General features: G+C 36.2%; 1 protein-coding gene across 1 annotated transcript; it reads left to right on the top strand.

Annotated features, from left to right (window-relative positions):
• The first annotated feature begins 10,956 nt into the window (after positions 1–10,956).
• Positions 10,957–12,365, top strand: LOC132559963 (protein BTG1-like). The gene has a single exon (XM_060224603.1). The coding sequence runs from the start codon at positions 11,166–11,168 to the stop codon at positions 11,694–11,696; it is 531 nt and encodes a 176-aa protein (XP_060080586.1). The 5' UTR covers positions 10,957–11,165; the 3' UTR covers positions 11,697–12,365.
• The last annotated feature ends 203 nt before the right edge of the window (positions 12,366–12,568 follow it).

Genomic DNA, 12,568 nt, shown 5'->3' with positions numbered 1-12,568 from the left:
TATTTGAAAAAAATAGCTGAAATTAAAACGAAAGCTCCCTTGTTTCCCCCCGTGTCAGACTAGATGAAATCTGACAATTTAACGATGTTTGATGAAGTCTGGCGACAGTTTGATGACATTGTATGTAATGAACCGTCTGCCACATTGAAGGATTATTTATCTGTCAATTCAGACAACTTCCGGCGATATATCTGAAACTTTTTAGTGACACTCACATGTTTTCCGAAATTAAGTCGTTTCGGCGGGCCGATATACTTTGTTATTGGTATCAGTGTACTTTCATCAAATCTCAGAAAAACACGGAATGCTCAAAACATATATCGGTACATTTCAAATATAACCATGAAATAAGATTTATCAACTAACCTTGATGTTCTTTTGTGTACTGATACTTTAATTTTAGACAACAAAAGACTGGAATCAATATATCTTAATACCACTGTGTTAACATTATCTTGTTATTTGTGCCCCTGTTTCCCTTTGTAACTTATTTTCTTTATATTTGACACATTTCTACTTTTTTATTGTTTTCCGATCCTCGTTTTGTACTTACACTTGTAATGGGCAAATGTTGGGAACAACATGCTGTTTAAACTACAGCTGGTTTATTCCTTGAAATAACTCGAATTTCTTAGCATTCCGATATTGCTCAAAGGCATTACGGTATATAGAAAAGACAAGATGATCGTAAAGGCATCACGTACCGGAAATGTATAAAATACAGCAACTTGGTGAATGTTTGTGTGGTAGATAACCAAATTTACTATCACGTGTCAATTTTATCCTTATCTGTCTATTTATTCAATTATTTCGTATAATTCGAACAAGTCGTTTGTCTACCATTAAAATTTTAAAACTAAACTTTACAAAAAAAACTGTAATCGTTGGTCGTATAATGGGAGGTAAATCTGTCACGCCTATCAATTTTTGTTTTAGAGTAATTTCCCTTGGATCGCTTATTTTTGTCCGGATATTAAGGTTTAATGTCGACACCAAGAAAGTTCGTCACATGCAAGTTCTCCAAGTGATGTTGGGCATGCCGTTTTTACTGATATTTGATAACATGTAAAACAAAAGTCGGTCGATTCCAGTGCTAGCACGTTTGTCTGAAGAAGGTGACTTTTTAGTCATCGAAACGTCACGCTACTGGTTGTGTTATATGAAAATCTATTTAAATTGAAACCTGGAGAAAATGTTCAGATATATATGAAATATACTAGTTCGCCAAGGAATGACTTCAGACCTATCAGCAATTTTAATTTTACTAATTTATAACACATGATATTTTTACCAACAGAGAAAGTAACTTGTATTTACGTTTGTATACTTTGTATACCTCGGAAGTGACAATTTACATAGTATAACGAATGTTGTGAAATATTTCTTCAGTAGTACATATCATCTGTTTTGTTTGATAAAAAATTATCAAATTAAGCTCAAAAGTATATACGTGTATCAGTATTCAGGAGGTAGATGTTATCAGTAAATGGATTCGTGTTTTCACTGCCGGGAGATTTATAAGCTGCATTCAGATCCATTCTAGGATATCAGATATTTAAAATGTCCAAAATGTTCGTGTTTAGAATGTGTAGTTGACATATTGAGGTTCAGATCACTGGGACCTCCCAACCCACAGGCTATGTGTGTAAATATAATATATATATATCTATATAAAAAGAGGGGGGAAGAGAGAGAGAGAGAGAGAGAGAGAGAGAGAGAGAGAGAGAGAGAGAGAGAGAGAGAGAGAGAGAGAGAGAGAGAGGGGGGTGGGGGGAGGGGGTGAGGGGGAAGACAGAGAAAACCTAGCTAGTAGTATCGATGGTATGGTGTTGGATGCGTATTACTGGAATAGATATATGATCAATGAAGTAATAAAAACAGTACGGACATGTGAATTGTCAAATTTTCGAGGCAATCTGTTCCTTTATCAAGACACAAATATTACACAAATTACATCACATACATAGAACATAAAACAGATACAAAATTATAAAGTTAAATCGAGAGCGGCAGTGTGTACCTACGTGCAATGTTGCGAATGCATGCCAGTTTCTAAAAACATGTGTCTCTCCTTTTTTTTATTTGCGGGGTAGATATGTGTGCACGGGTCATGAGGTCGTCGTTTATGCGCTATCTTTTAAATACAAGTTTCAGAGCAGAAGAGTAGATAAACGATATAGATTGGAAGTGTGAACGTGTGAAAAATTGTGACTTCGTTGAATCTGTCAGAATATTTTCTGATTGTGTATTGTCACAGTCCGTGGTTAGTTTTGAAGTTTTAGACCATCGAGTGAGATCTTATTATCGATATGTTTCAGGTCTTTTCGTCAACGATTACATCTTGAAATTCGTGAGGACCAATATGTGAGTCATTTTAATCCTATTAAACTAGTATGTGAGATGTTTAATATTTTATTTAACGGAGATGTCACTTTTTCTATGTTTGTAGATGAGTGTCCTATGGTTTTATCGCCAGCATGAAGTTCGCAGTTTGGTGGCGTGAAGAAAGTAACTGTTAGAGAATCAAAAATAAATCTTTGTTTTGAAGTTCTAAAATTTAAAACGTCAAATGCTTCAGATAGTTTCATCAAGACAGGTACAGAGGGTCTACATTAGAAAATAACACCTCTTGTGATGTACATCGATAAGTATATACAGGTGCATGAATTTAGATGTCCACAAGGTGATGAATCCGTTATGTGGTGTAATTATAAGGGAGATTATTCAATCATGATTTGCTATGAACAACATAAGGCCACGCTAACGGTAATGAGTTAACTGGTGTTTTTTCAGTAACAGGCTCCAAACTGTCTGACCAGGGACAGGTAAATATAATATACAACCATAAAGGTATATTACTCCAGGTAAAGGAATACTCTAGACTGCTACAGACATATCAATCAAACTCGCTGACACACCAAACATGACTTATATAACGGCTATTAACTCAGAGACCCCATATCAGAGGACCACGGCAAGGTCACATTTCCTGTGGTATGATACGACCGCATTTACCTGGGTCTAAGACAAAGGTAGGATAATTTATAAGTAATATCTACCTGTCGAGGTAATTATGGTTCGTATCTGTCATACGTGTGTTGTTTAGGTGGGAAATAATGGTATTGTTTTTACGAGGCATACGTGTATACAACGTGACGTTGCTAGCGGTGTGTACAGGTAGAAATAAAGAATATTTATTTATTTATTTATTTATTTATTTATTTATTTTGTTTCTATTTATTTCCTTGTTCCGTTTTCATCTATCAACGGGCTTGTATTGGAGGAGGGGCGGTGGCAGGGCTTGTATCAGAGGAAGGGGAAGGAGGCGGGGGCGGGGCTTGTATTGGGGGAGAGGGGATGCGGGTGGCGGGGCTTGTATTTGGGTAGAGGGGAGGGGTAGGTGACGGGGAATGTTATGGGGAGGGGAGGAGTCTAGTTCTCATATCAACTTATTTTAATGAGGAAATAAGAAAAATGATGTTTAGTTGACTGGGAAAGATATTTAACATATATCAGTGCGTATTTACTACCATGTAGTACGTTTCTAGGAGACAGACACTATTATACTTGTCCTAGTAACAATGTAGGTCTAACCACAGTTCGTGCTGTAACAATATAATGAGCCTTTGTTACAATACGGACAGGAAATCAGTGGTTTCATGGTATAGACTTAACATTGAGACAGTATCTTACATTGATTAGAATAAACGTGACAGTGAAAAAAAATCAGTCGTGTCAAGCGATCTTGTCGGTTCAATACAATAATGTTTAGTTATACTGTCAGTGTGTATTAATTTAAGCATCTCTTCGATTATACAACATCCTGTAACATAAGTATTTCCGTGTTTATCCATGTGAGATGAATTATAGACAAGGATCTGTTTTTTTTTCTTTTGTTACGTAAGATTAATTTCTGGAAACTAGTTCAAGTGTAATTTTGGGACATAACAGACAAAAAACGCACTCCAAAATAGAAGACGTTTGAAAGATATTAGAGACTAAACAAGAAATATTTGTTAAACCTATGGTTTAAGTCTGTGAAGATACATAAAATCTGATTATCTTGAAGTAGCCGGAAATTCATATAAATTCACCTCACACAGGGATGTGATGTCATTATCTTGTCTATACACTTCCCTCGTGGCTACGAATGGCATTGTGTATTCAGCTGTCATGCGTGTCAGTCGACCCAGATTGACGGTTTTCTGGAAAGGACAGCTTAAAAATCTCGATAACTCCTAGCACACTGGTTTGTTGTTGTTTTTATCTGTTCCGTGTTTCATAAAAAATGACAGGAACCGTTTACATTTTTTTTCACGTACCATTAGTCAGCGATGTACGGGGATAGATTTCACTTTAATTGTTTATTTTCAATGATGTTTATCAACTTCAGAATCATGAAAAAAAATATCTGTAATTCTTATCTTTAGCCTATTACGGTAAAATTTCAGTTCTGGTAACTATTGTCATCGCGTACAATATCTGGTCATTGACGAGGAAATAACTGTAATTTGGAGCATAACCATTGGGTTCGTAGGAAAGTACAGTCACTCCATCTATTCCACGTATAGATTAAACGTCCCTGGTATGGTGACGTCCTTGTGCAGTTTCATCCACCGTTTATTACAGAAGCTGCTGGTGGACGTTTACATGATTTATCGATCTCAGACCATGTCCTATATCCAATGACCAGTGGTCAATTACATAGGTTTCCATGGAAACAGTGACGCAAATTGATATCAGGAATAGTATAGTGATCGGATTAATTTTCTGATATCATAGTTCCATGATTGCATTGTGATGGCGGCATAATTAGGAATTCACAAGTAAAATTGACCCTATGACATTTCCTTAAGGGATATGAGAACACACGAAGTAACCTTCTTAACCTCCTTCACATCAGTTTAGATCAAAACACTCGCTAATAAGTCATTTTAATTCATTGTAGGGATTCTGTAATTGTCTTGTCCTCGTGTTCTGCACTCTAGTGCGTGGTGCTGGCGAGTTTCGTCCTCTGTGCGGTAGAGTGTGTTACGTGAATGTCGTGTTCTGTACGGTAGTGCGTGGTAACTTTTGTGAGATTCGTAATCTGTGCAGTAGAGTGTGTTACGTGAATGTCGTGCGTGTTCTGTACGGTAGTGCGTGGTGCTGGCGAGTGTCGTCCTCTGCGCGGTAGAGTGTGTTATGTGAATGTCGTGTTCTGTATGGTAGTGCTGGTAACTTGTGTGAGATTTGTGATCTGTGCGGTAGAGTGTTTTATATGAATGCCGTGTTCTGTATGGTAGTGTTTGGTAAGTGCAAGAGTCGTGTTTGTATGGTAGAGTGTGTAACAGTAACGTGTTATGCACGTGAATGCCGTGTTCTGTATGGTAGTATTTAGTAAGTGTGAGAGTCGTGTTCTGTATGGTGGAGTTTGTAACGGTAACGTGTTATGCACGTGAGTGTCGTGTTCTGTATGGTAGTGTTTAGTAAGTGTGAGAGCCGTGTTCTGTATGGTAGAGTTTGTAACGGTAACGTGTTATGCACGTGAGTGTCGTGTTCTGCATGGTAGTGTTTAGTAAGTGTAAGAGCCGTGTTCTGTATGGTAGAGTTTGTAACGGTAACGTTTTATGCACGTGAATGCTGTGTTCTGTATGGTAGTGTTGGGTGCGTGTGAGAGTCGTGGTTTGCATGGTAGAGTGTGTATGGTAATGTGTTATTCACGTGAATGCCGTGTTCTGTATGGCAGTGTTGGGTGCGTGTGAGAGTCGTGGTTTGCGTGGTAGGGTGTGTAACGGTAACGTGTTATGCACGTTAATGCCTTGTTCTGTATGGCAGTGTTGGGTGCGTGTGAGAGTCGTGGTTTGCATGGTAGAGTGTGTAATGGTAACGTGTTATGCACGTGAGTGTCGTGTTCTGTACAGTAGAATGTGGTGCCCCTGTGTGAATGTGGGTGTCATGTTATGTACTGTCAGATAGTGTGTGATACACGTGCGCGTCGTATTTTGTACGGTTGTGTTTAGTACACTTGAGTGTCGTGCTCTCCACGCGCGTGCGTGTAATGGTACTTCCTTAAAGCGTCCATCATTCTACCGATGTGACATTTTAAGTAGGAAATATGTAACAGACGGTCCTCCAGCTCTATTTCTCACGTGTCAATGTCCTATTTTAATTACCCATGAAATCGAGGACGTAAATTCAAATTCTATTACACATCCTTAATGAACTACGTGTTAGATATAAGATAATAATATCTGATAATTTTCTTTCATATAGAATTAAAACAGGTCTGATATGATGTTGTTTTCAGTGGTGTGTGACTGTCAGGTTTCCGTTCGGTCCATCATGTTCTTGTCAATATTCAGTGACGTGTTCTGGTGAATGGAGAAGTGGTATGACAACTGTTGCCGACGGATGTTGATAGAATTCAATATAAGTATTATGTAATTGGTCAGCTGGACGATCGAGAAATTTGACCCTTCCGTACTCAGTGACGCAGATGGTCTGCGATTTCATTAGTATGTCTTAAATAATTAACTATAATCATTGATCAAAAACCAGACAAGAAATACAATACTGTAACGAGATATGTCTATCTGGTGATACACAAAACAGGGTTTGGTTGGTTCAAATTAAACGATTTAATATTAAATTGCCCAACGGAAGTGTTGTGAAACCAACTCTTGTAAGCAAGTTCAAATTGAAATTTGGAGACAAATTGTATTTCCCTAAAACATCAAAGAATGGTTTAGAACAATAACTAGCAGACAGAACTCCGTCAGTTAATATGTAGATTTAATTTGACTCAGTACCAAGTCAGCTCAAACTACAACACAGTAAAAACCCATCTTTGATCCATCCTTAATTTATTATGATTATCACATCAGATCGAACAAGCAAACTCATAAAGAGGTTTTTTTCTGTCCTTTTTCGCAAATGGAAAGTACGTGTATAAAAAAAACTATGCATATTAAATCAAATCACAAATTTGAAATATCAATCAGGTCTTGCGCATAGATTTGTAGATGTTTCATGTTTTTTTTTTTTTTTTTTACGTTTTGATGGTGATAATGCCGAATCTGACAACTAACATGTGTTAATTTCCATATCCTGCTGAAAGTAATTCCATCTCGTACGAAAATAAAATGTGGCATAAACTATCATATTTGTAAAAAAAATTGGAAGTTTTTTTTATTTTGTCTGAATTCTAACAAAAGTCTGTCAGATTGAATGATTGAATTTTACATTTAATCCTTTGGAATATTGTATTGTTGTTTTTTCGTTTTTGTTTGTTTTTTGTTTATTGTTTTTTTTGTTTTGTTTGTTTCAAAAAGTTGTTTCAGTTTGTTTGTTTGTTGTTTTTTTTTTTTTTTTTTTTTAATTTTTTTGTTTTTTATTTTTGTGCATACAGTATACCATTTAATAAACATACTGTCTGTGATATGTATTATCTTATAGAAACAAACTACAAACACAAATGTTTACGCTTAACTCTTTAATTTACAGTCGGGCACTGAGAAAATGGTTGTTATACAACATAGTATAGTTTTGATCTTAATTGTCATTGATGCCATAATCGCTTAAAAACAACGAGCGCATGCGTGTAATAGTACTTCCTTAAAGCGTCCATCATTCTACCGATGTGACACTTTAATTAGGAAATATATAACAGACGTTCCTCCAGCTCTATTTCTCACGTGTCAATGTCCTATTTTAATTACCCATGAAATCGAGGACGTAAATTCAAATTATATTATACATAGGATAATAACATCTGATAATTTTCTTTCATATAGAATTAAAACACGTCTGGTGTGATTTATATATAGAGAAAGCGAGTATATTTATTGCTTTCTAAATATAAAACGGTTTCATTCGCCTACATTTTTAAAGGATTATGGGGAGGATAAGGCGTTGGGTGAACGAATCCTTGATTTTTTTCCGATGTTTTACTGAACGTCGCTTTAGAGAAGAACAGAACGTTGAACAAATTAAGTTCAATCTCTTTGTTCTAACACCAAGCAGCATTATTAAATGAGACGAGGAATCCTTACGTTCAAAATATTGAGAAATTTCACCGACAGCTCAATATTCTTGGAAGAAATTAGAAATCCGAATCCGTATGTTCCTGACATGTGGAAATTACACCCTTGTTTTCACGGAGCCTTTTGCCTAGTTGGATTTGAAGTAACTTCTATGATACTGGTATTATCTCGATGTGTGGTATAATTCCACGCAGAACCATTATCGATATTGAAAGCTTTAATCTATTTAGTTTTCATCGTTAAACATGTTGATTCAACATTTCTGATGTTGTCTTTAACTAATGTATTTAAAGTTATTCTCGTTTCTTTCTTTCTCCTCCTTTTTTTATTTTCCTTTCAGTGATTGTACAAAAGACACACAAGAGAATAGGACCGCTCAAAACATTTTTTTTTTTATAAATAAAATACAACAGAGCCAAACAATGAATTAAACTGCATCATACAGCTGGTTCGTAGTTCTAGGACTCGTCAGCGATGCTAAGGGTCTGAATTTTAAAACTGCAGGATGGAAATCTCAAAGTGATCGAAAGAAATGTCAAGATCTGAAGTGAGAGATTTTATTTAATTTTTCCTCAAGAAGGGGGATAACTCTGACCGCCGTACACAATCAGACTCTCCCTGTTGTGGCACACGCGCCAAAATTATAGCCAATTGCGTGAAGATTCCCACGGCGCGTGCCATACTCTAGAATTTCATAAATAATTGAATGCGTCGTGTCAGCTTTGTCGGCTCTTTGTTTGCTAGGCAGGATAATTGTTATTTGTAAAGAGAAAATATAAAAAACGTTTTTCACCAATGTCGGTGTTTACCTGAGGTGGAACAAAGTATCTTTAACGTCTATTGTGTTCTGTTTAATGGGCTGCACTTTAACCAATGCATAAAAGTGTTTAAGTCATTAAAGTTACGCATGTGATGATTTCATGCCATTGTAGCCATCAGCTGTTTCCTATTGTGAAGATGTTATCAATTCCAAATTCAGGATGTAGAGATGTTTTCAACCCAACAATACAGTTACCCTAAGGCTTTTGTAAATTAGGGGCCGGGCCTTTTGATGTGTTCCAACCTCAGGTACAAAGAGCGGTACTTAGATAAAGCGGTAAATGGCCGCTATCTTATCGCGGAATACTATGACGGACAGATGGCCGATGTTTAGACGACTAAGCTAGGTGACAAATCCCGCCAAAGGCTCATGATGCTTTCCTATAATCCCAGTTACACTCTTTTGAAAATTTCCGAAGCTAGAGAATGATTCGGACAATTAAAGAAGTGTTAAACCATATATACGTCTCCGGGACTGTGTGTGTTTTCCCGTGTGTCCTTTGATGTTCTGATACAGATAAGTAAAGTATCCGGAGTTTTGTTTAGATAAGCATAGCTCATACGGTATTATCACACATGAACTCGAGAACCGATCAACGTATGTATTCGGGCGTTTTAGGGGTTTTATCAAACACCACGTAAAAAAAAGTCACCAAATCGATATGCAAGTGGAACGGCAATGCTTATTATAAAGCAGAGACATGTATCATATAATGTGTCAGTATTATGCGGCTAAGCATAAGATTTCTTAGTATCGTTAGTGTCGTTAGTAACAAGTACTAAAAAATGGACCCCTTAACATATTTCCTTAAATATCCGTGTGTTCAGAAACAAATAATCAAAATACAAAATATTTTACCTGTCTCGGACAAATTGCATTTAAGCCTGTTCTCAAACTGGCCAAAGACGAATCAATTCCTTCAGAATATAAATCTTTGTGAAATGTTGACAATGTAGTGATCGAAAAGTTACACACCCACACATATGTTTAAATATATTCTTACTTATTGTGATATTTACTGGTTGGTGATGAAACCCAAGAGATAAAAAAAAAAAGGGGGGGGGGGGGGGGGGTTGGTTGGTTGGTTGGCATAAGAATTTGTGACGGGTTTCAGTGATCCCAGTGAAAACATTCCATTTCTATCTGCAATATGAAGCTGGATGTGTTTGATGCTCGTTAACTCTCCTATTAGTTCCGTTTTTATAAACTTAAGACGCTTACTCTGCCGGAACAACTGGTCTTATTCCACATTTACAGTAGTCTTCGTATAATTTTTTGTTTGTTTATATTTTGTCTTTGTATTTGTTCAATTTGAGTTTTGTTTACATGTTGGTATTTTCTTTGTTGTTTTTTATATTACACAAATAAAGTACATATGTACTACAATTCTCTTTATATTTTAGTATCTGTGCCGACTTAATTTGTCAACATCCCACTTAATTTATACATAAGCGTTATAGTTACCCTATTCAGTATGGCGTATTACAAATTATAATGACCGTCAGCTTTTATTATGATTTTAAGCTTATAATCAAGAATTGATAAAAACGTGTGTTGTATGTAGTGGTAAATATATATATATGAATAAATATTGTTTAAACCAAAGACTATGAATACATTACATGGACTTAAGAATAAAGTATACATTTCATAATTAATTTCACTTACATGATGTCAAAATAAACAGATTTGAGTATTTCTCGCTAGCAGGTAAGTTATGAGTAATGATATTGTGAAATTCCCAAGTAGGCCTGTTACGGGTGCTACCTAAAAAACAACACTCCACTTTGTTAATATTTCGCGTGATTTCATAAGATTTCTACTCATCCTACGTTTCGTTGTAGTGTAATAACCATCGTGTCGGATAGGTGTAGAATATTTCCTCAAATTTAATTACTCGAGCGTAAAGGGTCTGGATGGCCTATTTGTTTGGACTATCAGCTTGTATGACACATTTACAATGTTTACGTATTACTTCTATATTTAGATCGGCCATATATGGTTAATTATTGCTTGAGAACTTGGCGCTGATTGGCTGAACGCTGACAAGTGATGTCACGATTGTTGACGTCAGCAAGCTAGAACTCGATAAACACTGAAGGCGGACGCCATAACATCGGAGGGAAAGCGAACAAAGAAGGCTGAGAATTTTTTCTGGAAGATAGTCGAAAACGAAGTCTAATTGTGAGTAAACAAGAACATTTAGTTTCTTTCACATTTATTGAAACTAGTATTTGGAATTTGGGCGAGTGAAGGCTAATACTCATCGCAGTTGAGAACATTTTTGGACTCCAAATTTACTCGGCCTATGCAAAGAAACAATGAAACGTGAAGTAAAAAGTGCTGTAGACTTTTTGTCTAATATTCTGAAATCGGCAAACTTGGTAAGTGACCAACAAATTGCCTCGTTTAACAGTACCCTTCAGATGTTACTCACCAATAAGTTTGAAAGCCATTGGTTCCCAGAAAAACCATGTAAAGGCAGTGGATTCAGATGTATCAGAATAAACCACAATATGGACCCTCTGATCTTGCAAGCGGGTGTATTTAGTGGCTTGAACGAAATACAAATGTGTTCTACACTGCCAAAGGAACTCACAATGTGGGTTGATCCTAAGGACGTGTCTTACAGAATTGGTGAAAATGGCAGCATTGGGATTTTATATGACGCAGAAAGTGATAATGAACTCCAGCAGCAAACTCAAGAATCTAGCCAGTCCACTCATCAACAACAAAGTGAAATCGATTCTATCAACAAAAACTTTCAATCGTGCAAGGAGCAGCTGATGAGTGTGTCCAAAGAAAACAACATCAACCAGCTCAAACAACTGGCAGCCTTTGTGTACAGTTAGAGTCTTTATGTTACAGTTGAGAAGCCGATGTCTTTCTTGGTCATTTCAGATCATCCTCCGTCGCCTCATCTGTAACATTTCAACGGCCATGACCTCATTTGATCACGGACTGCGATATTTGGGAACAATATTTTATTTTTAAAAGAAATTATTCCAGTATTAAATTTCTATGGAGAAAATGTGGTTGTAGAATATTGTAGTGCTAGTTGATACTTGTGATTTTAATGTTATTGTGATGAAAAAAAGAAGTTAGGAGGAAGTGTCAGGAGTACCAAGGAGCGGTTATATTATTTTATGTGAATGGTAGGAAATTAAGGCAAAAATTTGAATGAAATATTGTCCTTTATTTCAAGTATAATTGTGAGATGCATGTTTGAATTCAAATCCTGCAACCATAAGATGGAAGACAGGGGTTATATTTATGTGAACGGTTCTAAGTGCGCCCCTGTAGATTCAGGGTATGTCTTTCACTCATCTCGCGTCCCATAATGATCTCCATGTTTTAATATTGTTGTATGTAGAATATTCGTGTATGTATAATTTGCAATGTACAGTTATGACCAAAGGGGCATTTACAAATGTTTTTGATATTTTTGCCTCTTTATAGGTGCATAATTTCTAAGAAAAATTAAAAGCCAGAATAAAAAATTCCAATTTTAAATGTTTAAATGCTGATTTATAGTTATTAATTTTACGAAGATGGATTATTGATTGAGTGAAGAAGACAAAGAGAATCGATCATTTATTCATTGGAAGCTGAATACTGATGCTTGAAGACATGCATGTAAATTTCAATGATCCTTCGAAAAAATTGTGGATTCCTTACCTGGAGCAGTTAAACTAAATCATAAAATGTTTCAATGGTCTTGATA

This window comes from Ylistrum balloti, unplaced genomic scaffold, assembly GCF_031769215.1.
Source record: "Ylistrum balloti isolate Yb309-2 unplaced genomic scaffold, AGI_CSIRO_Ybal_v1 Utg371000, whole genome shotgun sequence".
Lineage (NCBI taxonomy): Eukaryota > Metazoa > Mollusca > Bivalvia > Pectinida > Pectinidae > Ylistrum > Ylistrum balloti.
The sequence above is the reverse complement of the archived record's forward strand: the minus strand, read 5'-3'. Positions and strand labels throughout refer to the sequence as shown.

Excerpts from the sequence above, each read along its gene's own strand:
- LOC132559963 (XM_060224603.1), top strand. The coding sequence starts at position 11,166 with ATGAAACGTGAAGTAAAAAGTGCTGTAGACTTTTTGTCTAATATTCTG.